The sequence below is a fragment of the Macrotis lagotis genome, chromosome 6 (assembly GCF_037893015.1).
Source record: "Macrotis lagotis isolate mMagLag1 chromosome 6, bilby.v1.9.chrom.fasta, whole genome shotgun sequence".
Taxonomy (NCBI): domain Eukaryota; kingdom Metazoa; phylum Chordata; class Mammalia; order Peramelemorphia; family Peramelidae; genus Macrotis; species Macrotis lagotis.
Window position 1 is genome coordinate 168793145 of NC_133663.1, and position 22617 is coordinate 168815761.

General features: G+C 32.5%; 2 protein-coding genes across 3 annotated transcripts in view; one reads left to right on the forward strand and one right to left on the reverse strand.

Annotated features, from left to right (window-relative positions):
• TPP2 (tripeptidyl peptidase 2) overlaps positions 1-22617 on the forward strand; it is a 69344-nt gene that overhangs the window by 42466 nt on the left and 4261 nt on the right. The window contains exons 10-18 of the mRNA XM_074192775.1: positions 2293-2392; positions 4170-4318; positions 5671-5786; positions 6996-7164; positions 9375-9541; positions 15521-15684; positions 15919-16015; positions 16715-16845; positions 18838-19048. Of these exons, the coding sequence (XP_074048876.1) occupies positions 2293-2392; positions 4170-4318; positions 5671-5786; positions 6996-7164; positions 9375-9541; positions 15521-15684; positions 15919-16015; positions 16715-16845; positions 18838-19048 (1304 nt within the window). The remainder of the gene's footprint in view (positions 1-2292; positions 2393-4169; positions 4319-5670; positions 5787-6995; positions 7165-9374; positions 9542-15520; positions 15685-15918; positions 16016-16714; positions 16846-18837; positions 19049-22617) is intronic.
• METTL21C (methyltransferase 21C, AARS1 lysine) overlaps positions 17682-22617 on the reverse strand; it is an 87890-nt gene continuing 82954 nt past the window's right edge. For both annotated transcript variants that reach the window (XM_074191984.1, XM_074191985.1), the window contains exon 6: positions 17682-17836. The gene's annotated coding sequence lies outside the window, so the exon portion shown is untranslated. The remainder of the gene's footprint in view (positions 17837-22617) is intronic.

A 22617-nucleotide genomic window follows, 5' to 3' on the forward strand; every position in this document is an offset into this window, starting at 1 on the left:
GACTTAGAATCTTATTTTATTATATTTTTTGAAGTGCTTTTCTCTCATGATTTCCTCATAACTACTAGCAATTTAGAAATGCAAATCATCACATTTGTTGAAATGGAGAAGACTTTGGCTTCTGAACTAGAGAACTATAAACATTAGGAGGCCCTTCCTTTATATACTTAACAATTTCAAGAGGCCCTTCCTATATATAGTTAGTTTTGTAGGGAGTTATTCTGAGTTCACAATTGTATATATAGTTTAGGTTTGCAGTTTTAACAAGCTGGAGTATAGATTTCCCAGTAGTTTGAGATAGCAAATCAGAAATAGAAAGGGTAAATTAGAGCTGCTAGAACCCATCTCTGAGATGTGATAACTAAAAAAAGGAAAGGAAAAAATAGAACCAATTAAAAAAACATTCAACACCCTTTAATATAGTTGTAATATAGTTTTATGAAATATTGTTTCTTTTAACAATGAAGAAAAAAGACAGTATATTCTTATCAGGCAGCCAATTTTGTAACACTTGATGTTCTAGGGGAAAGAGTAGTACACTTAAAGTAAATATTAATAATGAATCTTAAATACTCATTGACAGAAGCTATTTGTAATTGCATCTTGAATTCTCAGCCTCCTATACCCAGGTGGTAGGACATTCTTTGGTTTGGAAATTCACTCTGCCACTATGTGACTATAGAAAAATCACTTAATGTATCTGATCTCATCCGTAAAATATGAGCATTGGACCAGATTATTTCTTTTTTTTTTAAGATTTTATTTGAGTTTTGAGTTTTACAATTTTTCTCCCAATCTTACTCCACCCCCCGAAAGCAATCTGTCACTCTTTATTTTGTTTCCGTGTTGTATATTGATCCAAATTGAGTATGATGAGAGAGAAATCAGGATGAAACAAAAAGTATAAGAGATAATAAGATCAGACAATAAGATATCTAGTTGTTTTTTTCCCCCTAAATTAAAGGGAATAGTCCTTGAAATTTGTTCAAAGTCCACGGCTCTTTATCTGAATACAGATGGTATTCTCCATTGCGGACAGCCCCAAATTGTCCCTGGTTGTTGCACTGATGGAACAAACAAGCCCTTCAAGGTTGAACATCACCCCCATGTTGCTGATAGGGTGTACAGTGTTTTTTTCTGGTTCTGCTTGTCTCACTCAACATCAGTTCATGCAAATCCCTCCAGGCTTCCCTGAATTCCTGTCATTTTTGTTGCCCTTTGGGCGTAGTTTCAAATTTCTCTCCAGAAAGGTTGGATGAGTTCACAGCTCCACCAGTAGTATAATAGTGTCCCAGATTTCCCACAACCCTTCCAACAATGACCATTGTCCTTTCTGGTCATATTGGCCAGTCTGAGAGGTGTGAGGTGGTACCTCAGAGAATCTTTGATTTGCATTTCTTTAATAATTAATGATTTAGAGCAATTTTTCATATGGCTATGGATTGCTTTGATCTCCTCATCTGTAAATTGCCTTTGCATATCCTTTGACCATTTGTCAGTTGGGGAATGGCTTTTTTTTTTAAAAAAAATATGACTCAGTTCTCTGTATATTTTAGAAACGAGTCCTTTGTCAGAATAATTAGTTGTAAAGATTGTTTCCCAATTTACTACATTTCTTTTGATCTTGGTTACAGTGGTTTTGTTTGTGCAAAAGCTTTTTAATTTAATGTAATTGAAATTATCTGGTTTGTTTGGTGTGATGTTCTCCATCCATCTCTTCCTTACTCATAAACTGCTCCCCTTTCCATAGATCTGACAGGTCAACTGTAGACTAGATTATTTCTAAAGCTTCTTATAGCTCTGAAATCTGAGTGCTTATATTTTCTAAATGACTTGAACTTGTATATTTTTCTGTGCTATTGAAATTTGTATAACTTAGTTTGTCACTCTGTATTAGTTTCTTCATCAAATTGTGAATCTACTAGTAACAAGTGTCTGTTCTTTGCAATTTTCTCTGCAACTTATTTTTGTGCATTTTGTAAGGCATTGGGGTTAAGTGACTTGCCTAAGGTCACACAACTAGGTAATTATTAACTGTCGGAGGCTGGATTTGAACTCAGGTTCTCCTGACTCCAGGGCCGGTGCTCTATCCACTGTGCCACCTAGCTGCTCTCTGCAATCTTAATATATTTATTTAATGTTGTAGGTACACCAGTTAACTAAAAATGATTTTCTTTTCCTGCAATAAATCTAGAGACATTTTTTGGAACAATTATTATTTCCATATTATATAACATTGGAAAATGTCTTTATTTTTGTTCTCGTTTATGAATTCTGCAATCTGTTTTGTAGGAGTTGGTGCTTACGTTTCTCCTGATATGATGGTGGCTGAGTATTCACTAAGAGAAAAATTGCCTGCAAATCAATACACTTGGTCTTCTAGAGGCCCTAGGTAGGTCAAAATTAATAATCTTGAAGTATTAAATTAAAGATTAAAAAGTATGATAGAAAGAAGACCTGGATTAAAACCCAAGTTCTTATATTTAGCAACTGTATGACCTTAGTTCTACCGTTTTTCCTTTTGTGGGATTCAGTTTCCTCATCTCTGAAATGGATTAGAATTTAGTACTTGAAGGGACACAAGTTAATCTATGATTTATATAAATTGTTGTTTCCTCACCAGGTGGATTCTGTAGATAAAACTATATTTTCATTCATTCTTCCTGTTCTGTTCTTTTGGCAATTTCTGATTTTACCGATACTACCACAAAGGAAACTGCTAAATAGAAGAATGAAACTGAGTTCAATTAATTTAATGTCTTTTTTTGAGTATAGTTTAGCAAAAAATACCTAATTTTTAAAATTAGTTAAATTTTTGTTTCTAACATGTTATTTTGTCTCATTTAATATAGTCTGAATAATTACAACACAGATTTTTTTATAGCTTTAGGATAATTGTATAGCTCTTTTTATCTTACAGTTCTAAAGCTTAGTTATGATAAGTCAAATGTTCCTTCAGGCATTTGTAGAACTTCACCATGATGAAAGACTTGATTGAACCTGCCCCTTTTGGAGTGATCACCTTGGTTGGGAAACATTCAAATTGAGGACTGAAAGTAGTTGAATAGTTTTAAGTGGGTAAAGTTAATTGACCTAAAAGGTATCCCATTGTTATTTCATTTTTTTTCTCTTAGGTTAATGGTGATTATATCTAGTGAAATCACCTGGTAAATTAATGGTGCAGAGATTCTCCCTTGGGCTTTGGAATGGTCAGAAAATAGAGTAAAATTTACTTTCTGTAATTTTAGGGTGTGATGAGTACTAAATTTCCTCTTAAATTTCAAACAGCATCATTCCTATGGATATCACCACCTTAAGTCCTTATTTATTAACTTAAAAGCACAGAATCATAGAAATAAGAAAAAAAACTCAGTTCATCACTTCTAATTTTACAGTTAAGGAAACTGAAGCTAAATAATGTCCAATTTATAGACTCAAATGGGGTAAATAGCGTAAAGTTCATGGCCTAAAAAGTTCTTTATAATGGGAAACACATACTGTTCATTCTTTAAAGATCCATTAATTCACCCAAGTATATGATGTTAGTGTATGTTGTCTGTCTTCGCAGAATACAAATAGTGACTCATTGATGATTCAGTAGTTTTCCAGGTTCACTGGGGCTGAAAAAATTCATCACTCTGCAGCTCAGGTTATGATAAGCTTGTGTTAACTTAGCTAAATTGGTGTGGTAAACATAAGTCTTTCACTACAACCATATGTAAAACCTTGACGGTTTTAGTAGAGAATCCAGGACGTTCTTAATGTAGGATCATATAATGATCTTTTACTTTTGTATATAAAATGCTTTAAGTAATTAATATACATTCCATATAAAAGTCCAGTGCAATCAATAAGTAGTATATGTATTATTCTCCTTTTATAGATGAAGAAATTGATACTCAAAGCATATAAATGACTTTCACATGCTTATCAATTAGTGTGTGAACCTAGGATATAAATCCAAGTTTGATAGATTTTCTGCTATACAACACTGACTTTGATTATGAGTAATGTAGGATTCTAGCTCTTAGCATTTTCTAATGTTTCACCAGTAGTCCAAAATAGATGAGAAAGGAAAGTAACATTAGCCCTATGATGAATTGCCATTCCCTGAATGTTTACTGCCTATTTTGCTCATTTAAGGATAATCGTTTTTATTTTTTTCTTAGTACTGATGGGGCACTTGGAGTGAGTATTAGTGCACCAGGTGGAGCTATTGCTTCTGTTCCTAACTGGACCTTACGGGGAACCCAGCTCATGAATGGGACGTCTATGTCCTCTCCTAATGCTTGTGGAGGCATTGCTTTGATACTCTCAGGTAAACAAATCACATATGTCTTTTGATAGATTATTTCTATCATTTAATGTTCTTTGAAAGTATCCATATAGGTATTCTTTCCAGTGATAAAAATTCCAATCTATTTATGCCTTCTCATACTATGCAGATTTTCTCGATGTTCTATCATAAATCCCAGTAAAAAATCTATCCAGTCAATCAGTACATTATTTTAAAACATCTGTTCTTTGTTCAGCACTCCTAGGCACTAGGGGTAAAAAAAAACCAACAATGAAGCAGTCTCTGATGTTAAAGAGTGAACATTTTTTTGGAGGAGACAGTCCATACAAAATAAATGCAAAGTAAGGGAGAAGGAGGGAGAGAACTTGGAGGTATCAGGAAAGGCTTCATTTAGAAGGTGAAAACAAAGAGGAGAGGTGAGGAGTAAGTGGCAGTCCAATTTGGAGGTTAGGTAATTTAAAAATTTGAGAGAGTAGATGGAGTGTTGGGTGGGGAAGAGCAAAAAGGTCAAGTTTTGTCAGATTGCAAAATGTAAGAAGAAAATAGGTCCTATAAAGGCAAGTTTGGTCTTGTTGGGAAGAATTTCAAATACCTAATAGAGAAGTTTATATTTTGTCTTAAAAGTAATAATGAATCACTGGTGTTAGAGAAGTGACAGGCCTGTAATTGTCAAGTTGTTGGGTTCATTGTCTAGTTCTTTTTAATATTCTGTGGGTAGCAGATAGCATAGGTATTTTGCTCTTTTACTGTGTGACAAGCTTACCCCTCCTTTTCTTATTATACCCATCATGTTAAAGGTGGCTTATTTTACTCCACATTTTATGTGGAACACATTTGATATGGAAGTAAGTCATCATTGGTCATAAGTTTCATTGCCCTACCATTCATTATTTCAAACAGTTATACCTGTTCTTCATCTTTTCATTGTTCTTTGGCCATCCAAAATTTTCATTTTGACAGTGTGGCATGGTGGCTGGAGTACTAGCCAGAAGGCAATGGTGGGAAACGAGAGTTTGAAAGACCTAGAATCAAATCCTGTCACAGACTAACAGAAACTTAATAATTTGGTCATTTGGGAAAGTCACTTAATCATGATCCTTAGTTTCCTCATGTAAAATGTGATAATGACTCACTTATTTAATGAGATCATGAGTGTAAAAAAACAGTTTACAAACCTTAAAGGACCATATAAAGTTTAGCTATTATTTGAATAAAAATTTTTTTCATTTTAAATCAGAAGTGATAGGAAAACAACAACAAAAAACCTAAATCAAGTTTCCTGAAGAAAGAAAGAAAGAAAGAAAGAAAGAAAGAAAGAAAGACAGACAGACCTCATGGTCTCTATAAATGGATTTTCTTTTCCCAAATTTTAGGACTGAAAGCTAATGACATTCATTACACGGTTCATTCAGTCAGAAGAGCACTGGAAAATACTGCAGTGAAGGCTGAAAATATAGAAGTATTTGCTCAAGGACATGGTATTATTCAGGTATTGTTTTCATGTACCAGAAAATGAATTATAAATTATTTCAAAAGCCTTGCACAAACTTATTTTAAAATAATCCTTTTGAAATTTTTGTTTTATTAATTTGAATCTTAGGTTGAAGTTTTAAAATTCTTATAGTTAGTATAGTTTCTTGTATAACACCTGAGAGAATATTTTTCTTGTTCATGCATTAAACTCAGTTGTTTTTTTTTAAGTAAAATATTGTTGTGCAAATAAAGGTGGAACCATGGCTAAGAGAATGGGTTGGTAGAATTGAATTAAAATGGTATATTGGGTGACTTCTAAGTTGATTATTTAGAACAAGAATATAATCAAAGTTAAGAGATGAGGGTGAGACTAATGGTATTTTAGAGTATTGCTTAATGAATTTTTATAGATTGAGCTACTGTATTTTGCCTTTATTAAAACCATTAATATAATTTGAAGAAAAGACTCTCATGACATAGTTACTTAGTCTATAGATTGAGAGCTAATAAGAAAGTATTTTTCTTCTAAATTGAAAATAGAAATTGAGGCAGAATTGTTTTTTACTAAAGCTGAAGGTTAATAATCATTTATAAAAATAAAACTAATATTCTTATTCTATAGTATAATACAGTCAGTATTCTGTTAATTGTTACACACTACCTCTCTGCTCCACACCAGCAGGGTTTCAAAACTGTTAGTGGTAAGAAACTCAAAACTAATTTAGAGTGAGATTTGGGAAGGAAACTAATGAAGCAATTTAATTGTACTGATAGATCAAATATAAAAGCAATTTTTGAATGAACAATGTTACTATCTTTTGTCATCACAACAGAATAATTAGCAGAATTTAAAGAATATAGATATTTTTCATTTAACTACTGATTATTTTTAAGTTCTTTGCATTTTAAAAAATGGAATCATAGGATAACGAATTAATTATTTGTAGGCTAATGAATAGCTAGTTCACATAAAGTTAAGGTTCAAAGGGCCACACATAAAATCATCATTATTTGAAGCATGAAGTTCCACCCTAGGAAATTCAATATGTGTTAGTAATTAGGGCTATTCCTATAGTATTCTTAGGAAGTTTTTTTTAGCATAGTTTAACATTGTAACCTTTCTATACCAAATTGTTTTAATTGGGAATTTCTGGTGATATGCAACCAAACTAGTTTCTAGGTCTAACTTAATTGTTTCTAATTGTCAGTTTGTTGTTCTACTTAGGTTGATAAAGCATATGACTACCTCGTTCAAAATACATCATTCACCAATAAAATAGGTTTTACTATTACTGTTGGAAGTAACCGTGGCATCTACCTCCGAGATCCTGTCCAGGTAGCTGCACCTTCAGATCATGGAGTTGGCATAGAACCTGTGTTTCCTGAGAATACTGGTAAGCAGTTAAAAAACAGGTAAACTTTGTAGAAATATTTGTAGTCAAAACATGATGAATGTGTTCGTATTATGCATTAGGTTCTATACAGGAGTAACATAGAGAAGTGCTAATTATGCCAGTTTTCCAAAGTTAATAGTTTCTAAATGCATATTCAAATTACTTTAGTTGTTAAATTTGTTTAACTGCATTATCATGGCATAGAGTAGACTGAGAAAGTATTAGTGGCTATATGATTTGTGAATTAGCGTGGCAATATGATTCACTGGAAAATAAACCTCATAATACCTTTGTCCATTCATCTATTGGCTACAGTTTCCTCTTTCAAAAAGTTAATAGGTAGAACTAAAGTCACTTCTAGCTTTAAATCTGAGATCTAAAGATTTCTTTAAATATCTTGTAACACTTTATAATCTTTAAAAATAATCTTTGGATTTAATGAGGACATATTTAATGAAAATTTGAGATGATAATAAGATGCTTTTGGAGATGACTGTGTAGCACATCACATCTTCAGTGATACAATTGGATTAGAGTTAATATAACTGATTTTAAGTAGACTAAGAAAGAATATATTAAAATCATATTAAAGATTCCTTTTTTTATACACAAGTAAAGAAGTAATTTTGTTCAGCACTTTTCTGATTATCATTATAAAGCAAGGCATGATACAGGAGCATATATGCTCACCAAAGGACTTCCTCTGCAATGTTTAAATGAAAGAAGGAAGATTCCATCATACTTGTGAGACTTTCCAGGTGTTCTTATTGTCCTTATTATTATTTTTTTTTAGGTTTTTTTGCAAGGCAAATGGGGTTAAGTGGCTTGCCCAAGGCCACACGACTAGGTAGTTATTAAGTGTCTGAGACCGGATTTGAACCCAGGTACTCCTGACTCCCAGGCCTGGTGCTTTATCCACTACGCTACCTAGCCGCCCCATATTGTCCTTATTTCAAAGTACATTCTAACACTCTTTAATCATCTCAGAAAGTCCATGGCCTAGCAGTTTCAACAGGAAGAACCAAGTGAATAAAATGCTTATTATCCAATCCAGATTATGAAATGCAGTTGATAGTCATTTAGAACGAGGTAAGAATATATAGATAGAATAAATGTGGTACTAATGTGCCTGAGATACTAAGAGTTAGAAGAAAACTTTCAGAACATTGATTAGATCTCTTAATGTAGGGTTTATGGAAGGACATGGGTAAGAATAATTCAACACAAGAAGATATGTATTGATTGCACTCTACATTGGTAGAGTACATTTGTCAGTGAGATTAGTCACAGATCCTTTCAATTTTGTCTTTAAGAGCTTTGAGAGAAAAAAATTAAGTCATTTTGCTCAGCATTGTGGTTCATACTTCTAATCCTTGTTGTTGAAGGAGGCTAAATCTAAGTGGATTCCTTAAGTAGGAATTCCTGCAGTAGGGCTAGAGCCAATCAAGTGTCTGATATCAATATGATTAGTTCCCAGGAACCTGGAAGGTCCACGGAGCAGTTCATACCTCCTAGGGTGGTCAATATTGGGATCATATCCATGAAAGGCTACTGTGCCAATAGCCTAAGCACTATAGGAAACTATGTTTCTCCTCTTTTCTCCCCAACAAAAAGGTAAAAGGTTGGTCTCAGTTCAAATGATCCAAATTTTTAGTTCCTGAAGATTTCTTCTAAGAGTACTAGTTGAATTAATGTCATGTTAAAAAAATTTTACTTTTTTAGTATTGTGACATTCCTATTCCCTGTCACTTTGCACTACTTGAATATGGGAAAAAACTTCTTTTGATGAGTGGCAAATGGAGCCATCCATAGACATTGACAGGTTTTTCCTTCATATATTCTAGAATAAAAATGTGTATACTGGCAGTGGTAGATGAGTTGTATTCACACTGCACATACCCAATGTTTGAAATTATTTTCAATAGTTTTTTAAAATGTATTGGTAGGAAAACCTTAAAAAAAAGGGGCAGCTAGGTGGCACAGTGGATAAAGCACCAGCCCTAGAGTCAGGAGTACCTGGGTTCAAATCCGGTCTCAGACACTTAATAATTACCTAGTCGTGTGGCCTTGGGCAAGCCACTTAACCCCATTTGCCTTGCAAAAAAACCTAAAAAAAAATAAAATATATTGGTAGGGATTAGCTCTCTTGTTTAAATTAAATATTAGATGCAAGAAATACTGATATATAGTTTTTTGTTTTTTACTGGCAGATAATTCTGAAAGAATATCTCTTCAGCTTCATTTAGCTTTAACTTCAAATTCATCATGGGTTCAGTGCCCTACTCATCTGGAGCTCATGAATCAGTGTAGACATGTAAATATACGAGTAGATCCTCGGGGCCTGAGAGAAGGACTACATTTTACAGAGGTATTTTTTTAAGTTCTCTGTAAATTCTCTCTTTTCTTTCTACATTTTTATATTTAAATGAAAAACTCCAAATTGTTTTTGGAATAATGATTGTAATTATTGCTTTCTAAAGGAAATTGAGTCTTATAATTTGCCCAATTTAACTTGTTGCTTTGCTATCCAGTTAAAAAATAACAAAATTTGTAGGGCATGATGCTGTTTCTTTCACTTAAGTCTCTTAGATTTGCCTCTAATTTGAAATTTTTCATTCTTAAAACATGAGTAAAATGAAATATTAGGTGGTGTAGTAGATAGAGCACCAAGACCTGCAGTCAGGAAGGAAATGAAAACCGTCTGGATAAAAACCCACAAGGGGTCATGTAGAGTTGGAAACAACAGAACAACTCAATAACAGCAACAGAAATGAAGCTTGCCCTTGTACTATAATAAATACTATAAAATTGATGAATGGAGATGGAGTGGACTGCTTGTTATGAACTGTTTTGATTGGTGAGAGTGAGACTACACAACTGGACTCTGGTTTTGAGGGAGAGCTTTATTGTTTAAAAAGCAAGTGGAACTAAGCAACTCAGAAGATTGGTTGGTTGGCAAGCCAGTTTGGTAAAAATTTTTTATGGAATGGGATTTGGAAAGTAAATGGAGATCCTGCTTAGAGGAAGAGTTGATATTTGCACAGTGAGTGTTCAGCTTCTGTTTCCGAGTATGTCACCAAGTGCATGCCAGGAAACTAAGGTGTAATAAGATGAGAATGAAAGGTGAAACAGCTAGTGCACCCTGTGCTAATGCACCCTAAGTGCAAGTTAAAGTCTGCAAAACATTTCAAACAACAACCTTGAAAGGGAATACTAGTCCTACCCCCAATTTATAGTAAAGAAAACAGTCAGAAAGAGGTAAATGACTTGCCCAATGTCAACTAGCCCAATACAATTAGCAGGTGCCTGGGGCAGGATTTGATTTCAGATCCTTCTCACTCATAAGTTAAGTGCTCTATCCATTGTGCCATCCAAAGGCTAACTATAGGAACTCCAATCTTTAATAGATTACCTTAGAAAAACTGAAAGATCTGTTTCATTTTATGTGTATTGTTCTTCCAATTTAATCTACAAATGCTTTTGAATAATCTAGTTTATTTGGGAGTAATGTCAAAACCAGAAGCTTGTTTTTCTATCAGCAGCTTTTTGTCTTTTTGTGAAGTTAAAATGCTCATTTTCTATTATCTTCTATTATATTTAGCAAATGAATGTGTAACTTGTTCTTAAATGTTTGCTGTCACTGATGGGTTTGGGCTCATTTAACCTTCTCTTTGTGGCAGTTATTTTGTATTACTTCAACTCTTTTAAAGACATGGTTATAATCTGTGCTTTCACTTAGATCCATTTCCCATTTTTCATAGTAGACAGGTTGTTTAAACATATTGAATTGGAAGTGTTGTAGTAATTGCAAGTAGCATTTTCATCTTAATCTTTTCTTCCAATTTAATAGTTTGACCTTTGTGACAGCCATTTGATCTGACCACCTCTGTTCTTGGAGAAAGTGTTTATGGTAAATAAGGCTTTTGAATAATCTGTAAACCTTTGAGCTCTTAAATTTCTCAATTTTAAGCCATATTATCTAAGATTTTTAACCATCCCTTATTTCCACCTTCACAGAGAAGTAGCTGACATCACAGTCTATGTGACTATATTGGTTGTCTTAGTGTGGAGAATTTTGTTAGGGTCTTCATAGATTTTCCTCTTTATCTTCTGCAGCAGAGTCTGGTGCTTAAACTGAATTTTTTTTCATGGGATACAATTTGCCATATTTAGTTGTGTGTAATGTCAGGCAGGATGACAAAGTGTCCCATGAAATGATTTTTCTTGTTGCTTCTGGGTTACACTCCACCAAGTCTTTTGTTCTTCTTGCTGAAAAGAACCTGTGAACTTTCCATTTCATTAAGACAGTTTTGTCTTCTGGTTTCATTTCTATTACTGTTAGTATAGGTTCAGTTCCTTTTAGACAACCTAATAATTTCTTTATTTTTTTTATCATCCTTTGTTTCCTTTTAAACTAGGTAATACAGAAGCAGAAGAGTGCCATATAGGACTATTTTAAGATTTTCGTCTATTCCATGTTCACTTTGGTCAAAAGTAATTTATCCTTTGACCAATGTTTTGATGAACTTTTCTAACATAACAGAAGTCCTAAATCAGCATGGTCAGCATGCGTAGACCATATTTGTTTCTCTCTACTGTCAGTGCGATTGCAAAACTAAGCTTACTACTTTTATCACAATGAGGCTGCAGAGTAGGTTGGACTTTTGTAGAGAAGCGATGTAGTTTTTATAAATAGCAAGCAAAGGTGTGTTGTTTGTTATATGGTACTTAAAAGATACTTTTGCAAAACCCATTTAACTAATACTTCTTTAGAGATCAGCCAAAACAATTTGACCTTAATAGAAAATGTCAAGTACTTAGTAAAGTGCCTTCATACTCTAGCTATGGTTTTTGATTGTTCTATTTACTTGAAGAGTGATTTATCAAAATTTATTGGGAAATAATTATTTCTACTTGTTTTGAATTAAAATTTAGAGTCATATTAAGTAATCATTGAAAAAATGAATAATGAATTTATTAAAGTAAATGTAAAATGACTAAAGGTCCAAGTTTAATGATTAGAAATTCAAGTTAAGTATATGTATATCAGTTAATATGCTGTATTTTAAATAATCATTTTTTTATCTTATTGATATGGTTACTAGGAGATCAAATCATCCTTTTGATATCACTGGTTTAATTTAATTTTTCTATGTGAAATATAGATTGTCAGAGTTTAAATAAAACAGCTTCCTCCTCAGCCCCTAGGATCTTTTATAAGATTCTTTTGATATTTCTGAATTTTTGAAAAAAGACACTTGAGATTGCTATGAGTCATAGTTTATTTTTTGTTGGTTGCTTTATTCCTTAGTTTAAAAGTTAAACCATTACTGGTACACATTTAGGAAATGTACAATTCTGTTTTTCTCTGCTTCCCAGCATACTACAAAACTCATTCTCCTGTGTACCTTAATTTGGAATATCAAAGAATTACCATTGCCCCAATGTTAGAGTCCTGGACCTCAACTACATTTGGGCTAGACATTTCTAGAAAGAAAGCATTATTTTGACAAAAATTGTTGCATTTTTAAATAAAAGTTATACTGCTATATACTCCCTTAATTTGGGAAAAGCTAATACTTAAATAAGATATAAATAGATAGTTCTGATTATAAGAGTTACACTTTCAGGGTTCTCTTTTCAAGGCAAGTATAATTAACATTAAAGAGGATATATTGATTATAAAATATCTAATGGGACTAAGAAGGAAAATAAAAAGCATAGGATGAAGTAATATTTATTACGTAGAGATTATTTACAATGATCAGATAGTAATTCTTCTAATTCTCTTCACTTGCCTGTTGTTTTTTTTCTGTATATGACCCAGAGCAATCAGTTTATATAAACACGTGTGGGTTAAAATTTTAGCTTACATTTTACTTACCTTTTGAATATGTACTTAAGCTTTCCCATAGTCAAATACTTTTTTAGTAAATACATTAACTATAAATTTTTTTGAGAATAAAATGATATTTTCTGAAAGTTTTCCTAAAGTTCATGGGGATTCCAATAAAGGAAGAAGGTAGTAAATAAAATAAGCATTAAAAAGTCAGAATTTTTTAGCCAATTAGTTTGAAATATAGAAAGCATTATTTGAGTGCAGTAGTTTTCCCTCAAAACCACCATATTCTATTTATTTTATTATGCTAATGTTAAAGATATGAATTTTGTGAGAAAACTACTCATAAAAATGTCTTGTTGAAAGTATAAGTTCCCTAGATTTAAGTTATGGTGTATATTTTATGGTCTAATTGACATATTCTTAGTTATAATAGCTCATTTTCTATAGCATTTTAGTTTGCAGAGTGGTTTACATTATTTCTTTTCTTTCAACAACCCCGTGTATTTTACAGAAGAGAAAATTTAAGGGAATTAATTTGTCCAAAGTTAAGTATCTAAAGTAGCTAAACTATAACTAAAAACCAGGTCTTTTAACTCTGAGTCCAGTGGTCTTTCTAACTACATCATTCTGTGAAAATTTTCCCATCCTGTTTACGTGCTAAAATCAATGTAATTTTCTGTTTCCCACTAGTCATATAAAACAAACTAGTTATGTAAAACAATACTGGGTTTTTTTTATAGTAGAAAGATTCATATAAAAAGTCTCAAGTTGATACTCATTGTTATGGATAGAAAAAAGGCACAATGTGGGAAATAGAAAATTAGGAGGGAAATTCAGAATAGAGAAGAAACACTAGAACAGTCTAATTGGAGAGAAAAGGATTATTATTATCATACTGTCACCATTTTCTCAACCTTTATAATTTGCTAAGAGAATGACCTAATCGTTAATATTTTGTTAGTTATGATAATTTCCTTATTCTGAATTTCGAATATAAAGAAAATCCTTTGCCTCTTACTTTAATTTGATTCATTTTTGGAAAATCTGTTTTCAAGTATTTTTAAATATTGAAAATGTTAACAGAAATGATGTAAATCAAGATAATTCATTGCATTCTAATTGCTATTTTTATTCCCATTGTTTTTAAGTACAGTACATCAGAAATTTCAGCTTTGTTATCAGCCTTGGAAAGAGTTTTGCTCAGATATTTTTAGTACTTGTTTTAGTTCACCTTGATGATCTTCTTTTATTTACATTTCCATAATAGAATTTCCTAAATGTATTATTTAATCCCCCAATTTAACATCACAGGTATAGTACATCCAGTAAGATAGTCAAGCTTATTAAGCAAGTGAAAGATTTTTATATTTTATTTATATTAAGGTTCTTTTATATTTTCTTAAGTTACATGGTATTTAGGAATATTTTAATCAACATGAAAATATATTTTGGTTCTTTTATTGCATTAGATTGGGAGTTGGGGTAATACAGTGCTTTGCACCAGCTAGGTCATAAAATATTAGTTAATTGTGAAAAGTATTACAATGGATATGCTGCTATGGACTTTAATATCTAGACGACCTTTACCCTACCCTTCACTTGTAATCCTCTCTTAAATACTTTGCATGTAAGTCACATATTTTTTTTTAGCAAACTTTACTTACCTCAATGTACTGTTGCTTACCCTTACATTGCTTTTCATAGAATAGTGAAACATATTTTAGTTACATACTTAGCTCAAGATTTTTGAGTGGGGAATGTAGAGTTGCCATAAGATTAAACATTTGTAGTACAGTAAAAATACTATGTTATATGTAAACTGAGAAATATATTTAACTATTTCTGTTTGCATTAGGAGCATCCAATATTATAGTCCAAAAATGCATCTTAGCAGTCATTTCATAATGGTAGTATGCAATTTTATTTTCTAGTGAATTTATAATGATGACTTTTAAAGACTTAAGTGTAAATATATTATGGTAGCTAGAATAATGAATATCAGGAGTTATAGGAACATTTTAGATTATTCAGTTAATTATTATTTAGAATTGGGGGGGGATAGGATTAAATCATACAATTTTTTAAAATATATGCCCCAGTTCTACATATAGCTACAATTTTACCTTAATTTCAGCCTGTTAAAAATTTGGGGCTATTTGTTATCTAATTTTAATATCTTTTTCCCATTGCTAGGAAGAAAATGTAGAATTACAATACCCCCCCCCCCCATCCTTTTAACTTTTTACTTTATGGGTTCTCCTGTTTGAATTTGTTTCTGACCCCATTAGTAGAGTATGGGTATTTCATTTGGAATTCAGAGGGAAAAAAAAGTTTAAAGTCAATGCACATTGGAATTTATGACTTCATTTTGGTTTCTAGTATACTCGGATAGCCCATTTCAGCAATACCAAAATATGAAACTATATATGTATTTCATTTGTCAAATCATCACCAGTATATTGTTTTATCAAAGATTTTAACAACTTGGATCCAAGAAACTGATATGTTTTCCCCCCACATACACAGGATATAATCCCTGTTCATTACTACTTAATACCTGCACCAACAAAGACAAAGAATGGCAGTAAAGACAAAGAAAAGGATTCAGAAAAAGAAAAGGATATCAAGGAAGAATTTGCTGAAGCATTAAGAGATCTTAAAATACAGTGGATGACAAAGTATGTTAATTTTCTTTTTTAATGTGACTTTTCACAAGAGCCATTTTAATATATTTCCAACCTTATTTCTTTGGCATAGCACATTGTAAATATTTGTTTGGGAACAAATGACCCATTATTTTCTCCTTCTAAATCAGAAAAACTGCCATGTTAAAACGTTTTTTTAAAAGGAAATGAATTAATGACTTTTCTCTGTCTCACACACTCTCTCTGTCTCTCTCCTTCTGTTTGCAGGTTGGATACTAATGATATTTATAATGAATTGAGAGAAACCTTCCCTAATCACCTTCCTTTGTATGTTGCACGACTTCATCAACTGGATTCTGAAAAGGTTATGAATTATTTATGCTATAAATGAGTCTTGTGTTCATTCTTATTTTTATGATCTCGGCAGCATTGACCTTGGGAGGAGCAATGAATAAGTGGAGATGGTACTTATTCAGTGGCAGAATAGACCCCATTTTCTTTTTTCTACATTGACAGACTGAGTCAAACTTGTGATTTAAAAAAGCTTGAATTTTAAGGTTATTTTAATAGAGAAATCCATTAGATTTGTCAAAGAAAATAACAGATGCCTGAGATTAGATTAGAAATCACAGACACTAATAACTGCTGCTTTATTTTTCTTATAATACAAAGACACTTTCTTTGATATGTGAATAATTGTTTAACTTGTATCCCCTAGCCATCTGTGTAATTCACTGCTTCCCTAGTCCTAGTAGTTACTGGTTTTAAACATAGTAAAAGGAACATTTAACTTCAGTGATAAAGGCATGTGTAAGTTTCTAAAATTTTAACCAAATTTTTTTAGACACAAAAGATTATGGATATACTTTGGGCAACAGTAGAGGACAGCCTCCAGGGTCCATCTATTATGTGTAACACACCTGGTTTGAGTTGTACATTTGTATGTTGCATGTCTTAGGTGGTTGAAACATCAGAAATGAGGCATCCAATTAAGCATGTATACATGTATACATGCATGAAATTTTACCTTTAAATTCCTACTTTTTCTTTTTCTCCAACTTAGGAACGAATGAAAAGACTTAGTGAAATTGTTGAAGCTGCAAATGCTGTTCTCGCTCACATAGACCAAACAGCTCTAGCAGTTTATATTGCAATGAAGACTGATCCCAGGCCTGATGCTGCTACTATAAAAAAGTACCTGACCAGTAAATACTCTTTCTTGCATCTCATTTTTAAAAGAATATAGAAAATGAAAAAATAGTATTAGATTTTGCTACTTCTAGTATCTGCATTCTCAGTTTTAAACCATTTGTGATAGAGGAAAATGATAATCTTGAAATGAATTTTTATGATCTTTATTATCTGATATATCAATTGACATTGTGGTGGGGGAGAGTATATTGGAGCGGAAATATATTTTCAAGTATACTAACTAGCATGATGAAAGAGCTATGGGGTAACATTGAAGCACTAATACTTCATTTAGGAAGGTTTCAAGATAGAAAATTTATTCCATGCCCTGGATGGTTATATTACCTAAACTGAATTAGTAAAACCTATCTCGCTTTGAAAATCTATATGGCAGTTTTAACAAAATCTTAGATTTGAAAGAAAGGATTTTCTTCCACATTCACATCCAGACTCTGCTAAAAGTTTTTCAGTGTTGGGAAAGCCCCTCCCTCCTGAGGCAGTTTATTCTACTTTGAGAACACAATTAAGATTTTTTTCTTTGTTTGAATCCTAAAATCTGCCTCACTTCAGTATCTCTACCTAATGTTCTCTGAGGCCAAACAGAACAAGTCATAACTCTTCTTTCATGCAGCAATTTTTCGGATATTTGAAGATAATTCTCATGTCTCAGATAAAAGTATTTTCTTCCCTTAGCTGGATATTGACCACTCTTTTCATTCCTACAAAACTCCCCCACCCCAGTTCTTTCATTGTCATAGCCACCTTCTTGGATGTGTTCTATTTAGCCAGTTTTCTCCTTGAAATATAGCACCTAAAATTCATCAGAATTATAGATTTAATTCTTCTCAAGGAGGGTAAAACTGATTACTTACTGTTTGACTTGGAGCAAGTTACTGAATCTTAATTTCCTTGTCTGTAACATGAAGTTGAATAAATCAAGTGATCTGGGGTTCCTTCCAGCTCCAATTCTGTGATGATTTTTTTTGTACTTTGTCTTTATGTAATTTGGGGGGGGAAGGGAGAAGAAGAGAGATATTGGTTATTTTTTTAGCAACTTTTTCAATTAAATGAATTCTCCTTGTGCTTTTAATGTATTTTTAAATAAGCAATCATGTGCCAAATCTCAAAAATGGTACCGTGTTTGAAATTATTAAAAAATACCGGCTTTTCTTGCTGTGGTAGTGTTAAATTACTAGCTAAATAACAATGAAATTAAGTTTGAATTTGAGCCTGATAATACATTTAGGTCTATTTCATCATTAATGAATTGTCTTCTATAATCTTAAATGTCTTGCTGTAAAATTTATTTAGTTGACCTTAGTTGTCTTAAAGTATTGCATAAAAGACATAGCAACATTAAATTATTTAATGTTGTTCTCCCCATCCTTGTCTTTTTTATATGTGTTCATGATAAAACATTAAGTATATAAGAAAAGCCTAGAATTGTGTTTTGAAGAGACAGTTACTTTTGGTTATCTCCAGTTCCATACTCTACTTTTTTTGAGTTGTGTCTGCCAAATTAGAAGATCTTAACTTAGGTAACATGTCATGGTTTGCCAATACACATTTTTGAAGCATTGTATTAGGGCTAGGGATGCAGATATGAAAAAAGAAAAACTATTACTTGAGTTTACAGTTTTACAGAGTAAGGCACCTCATAAAGGAAGCTGGAAAGGTTCCTGATCTTGGGGTGTGGTAGTCAAATCAGAAGAGTCCCAAAGTGTGCAAAGTGTTGGGAAATGAGGAGAATGTTCCTATCCTGTAAAAAAGAAGAGCAGAGGGTGGTGATGAGTTGTACCAAGGTTCCCCAGTAAGGTTCTTGGGCCATGGTGGATCAGTCAGTATGTAATATATTATTTGGTTTTTATTTAATAAAACAAAAGTCTTATTTTTTGTCCATAAGTATGACATTCAGAAAATATATATAGCTTCATTTAAAAAAAAAGACAAAATTTAGGAAATTTCACTGTCAGGTTTCCCCCCTCTGATTTGCAGTGACATGGACAAACAAAAATCTACATTAGTAGACGCTATTTGTCGAAAAGGATGTGCATTGGCTGACCAACTTCTTCAATTGCAAGCTCAAGATGGGGCTATTTCCTCAAATGACACAGAAGGAAAGGAGGAAGATCGAGAGAGCTATTTGGATTCCCTGACAGAAACTTTCTGGGAAACCACAAAATGGACTGACCTTTTTGACACTAAGGTAGTTTTTCTATATTTTACATGCTATTGGCCATCTTCTCTGTTCAATTAATTTTTCATTGCTAGACCTACTATGGTTCTGAAGTATTACCGGAAGTTAAAGTGAACTGCTCAAATTTTAGAATGGTTTTACCACCTCATGTTGAAAAGTCTTGTAGAAAAGTTTTCTGGTATTCCTCCAGTCAGTAGAATGGAAATTCTTTAATCTCATTAACCTTAAAAAGTAATCTAAAGTAATATTTATAGTTTTTAACTTTAAAACTGATATCACTACAGTCAGAAACTACAGAAAGTTCTGGAAATTATTATAATCAACTTTGCCTTTTATGAAATTTAAATTGCCAAGTGTAAGAATTTTCTTTCTTAAAAAAGTGGCTATATTTCTTCCTTAATGATGAATCTGTTTCCTATTTGTTTTTGATTGAGTTGCTTCTAAATATCACCAACTGAGCTAACTTCTTCCTAATCCCTAACTTCTAATTTATTTTCCTTATTATTTTCCAGTGTTTGTATTAAGGCAAATTAGGATTGAGTTTCTTAATTCAGATCAGTAACTCCTGACAAAAATCCTTTTGTTGCTGAATTTCCTGGAAAGCAACTTAAATTTTTAGTGGAATTATTTTTTTGATTGCCTTTTTTAAAAGGGTAGCATTGGAAGAAGCTATTTGTGAAATTGGTTTTAGAAAATTTGGAATTCACAAAAGTTCTTAGTTCCCATTTATCATCTTGTGACTCGTTTCATTTTTTTTTTAACCACCTTGTGACTTTTTTCTCCTATCCTTTTCTCTTTTGTGCTGTAATCATTTAAAACTAATAGGGTTAGGCAAGAATTTATTTTAGAACAGTGGTATAATTCCCCCCCCCCCCAATATACTCTGCTTGATGTGAGCACCCAAAAAACCTTTTTATTTTGTTTGTGTTTTAATGGTCATTTGGTCATCCAGACCTTTAGTCTTGGTTATTTATCTTTTTTTTTTTTTTTTTTTTTTTGCAAGGCAAATGGGGTTAAGTGGCTTGCCTAAGGCCACACAGCTAGGTCATTATTAAGAGGCTGAGGACAGATTTGAACTCAGGTACTCCTGACTTCAGAGCCGGTACTCTATCTACTGCGCCACCTAGCCACTCCATTTGTCTTCTTAAACCAAAGAAATATGTATTGTAAAAATTTGAAAATTATAATTTCCCTTTCAAAATATCACTAGAAAACAAAAATATGCAAACATTTTCTAACTTCTTGTGTATATAACCATTTACTTCTTACTGTCTGTATGTTTTCGGTATCTCCACCACTGGTAACAATATCGGCTTCCCTCAATGAATGAATAAGTATATAAAATGGGAACAGAATTGAATTGAATTTTATTTAATTCTATTCTGGCCTAAGTATTTAATATTTTCTTGAGTATATTAGTTTATTTTCAGTTGTTTTAACTTTCACAATTTTAAGAATGTTGATTTCACAGATATTAAAAGCTGCAATACATTCAATTTTCTTTTTTCTTGTTATATAGCTTGGTGTAGTACTCAGAGAATTAAGTAAGGAAAGGTTCTTTGGATGTCCCTATAAATATTTTTGATTATTACCTTTTATCTTTATGGTATGGTTAAACTTTAATTATATAATCCATATTTGCTTCACACCATAAGGTACATAAAATATTTTCTTCCTAATAACCTTTTGAATTAAGTAATACATATATTCTTTAGATGACAGAACTGAGGTTTAGAGAAGGTTGAGTCACTTCCCCATGGTCACTCAGATTGTCAGAGACTCACCGGAGGTAGTAGTTGGGAGCCCTGGAGCTTCTTGAATAAGGAAGTTGATGGAACTGGATTTGGAGAGAGGAAAGCCACCAGTACTTTCCCTTAATACACACTCCCTATTCACCTACAAGTTTCTGGACTGAAGGCACTGTATCTCTAGCACTTAATAAGTGCTCCCAAGTTTGTTTATGTATCCCTTGGATAAGGAGATTGATAATGTTTCATGTAGTCAAAGAATTTTAATACTAGAAAGCACTCTGATGCCTTAATTTTTTGGATAAGGAAATGGATTCAGAGAGATTAAATAATTTTTTTCTAAAGACAATGCATTAATTTGTGGCATAAACAAATTATATCTTAGGTCTCATTGAAATAGTCATAACTATACTGTATTACATTATGTTTATCAGTTTCCTCTCAAAACTTTTGCTTTGTTTAGCTTTAATAGGATTTGGCAGATATCTAGCAAGGGAAAAGATTCAAAATGGATAAAGTGTTTTTGGCATCAAAGCACTAAGTAACTAGTGAGAACCAGGAAAGTCTAAGTAAGTAAAGAGTGGTGTTTGAATTGAGTCTTGAAGGTGTATAGAGGTCCTAAAAGGAGTACATTCCAAAGTGGATGATCATGTATAAAACATGGTAAGAAGACTAGTTTTTCTGGACCTTAAAAAAAGGGAAGTTTATATTATTTGGTCTCAAAAGTAATAGGGAGTTTTCAGACTTTATTGAAACAGTAGAATAATGTATTTGCATCTAAGCTTTGGGAAAATCACATTGGCATGTGTGGAAGATAAATTTGAAAGAGTAGAAAAATTTGAATTGAATTAGGAAATTTCAGCAGTCATCTAGCCAAGAGTTGATAAAGGACTGAAATAGAGTGTGTGAAGAAAAGGAGGCAGATAAAAGAGATTGTCTGAAATTAGAATCAGCAAGATTGTGTTACTTGCTTAAGGGAAATTATAGGACAAAAAGAATTCTAACAAAGGAAATAAACAGCTAGGACAACACCAGCTCCCATGTCAGCTGCTCCAGAAATTTATTCCCTTTTTCTCATTGGCAGAGGATCCTGGGATAGAAAGGATTATTTTCCACTGACTTATGGATGGTTTTATTGAATGAGTTTTCCTTTATGTTATGGTTTAATTGAATACTTCATTTCTGTGGATTTACCTGTCTTTGAGTAAAATATATATCTCATAGAGCTTAATCCAATATGATTATTTCTCTTTCCCCAACCCAAGTGTACTATAGGGGTCTGAAGAGTAGTTTCATTACACTTAAATATACTTTATAAGTTTATTAATATTGATGACCTAGTACCCTACCAACTTTGTATAATCTGATATACATTTTCATGTTACTGTTTTAGTATATGTATATGTCTTCCCACATATACATATACAAATACATATGTCCCTTTAGCAATTTGATTATCTTATTTTTATCATAGTTATTTATATATGGAGCCCAATTCGTTATTATTTGCTGTTTCTTCTTATAACAGGTCAGTTTGAAATATTTAAATTTTGAAAATTAGATACAAAAGGTGCATTAATTGTAGATCTTTAATTTTTTTTTTTTAATTCATAGATTTGTAATACCTACCACAGAGGCTGAGACAGGTAGATTTTAGCTTGAGAGTTCTGAGCTGGAGTGAGCTAATCCAACTGATTGCCCTCACCACGTCTGGCACCATTAGATTGTTGTCTCACGAGCAGAGTGGCCACTAGCTTTTCTCAGAAAGGGTGAACCCCAGGCTGAAAATGGAGCAGGTTAAAATTCTCCATCATCAATAATGGCCTGTGA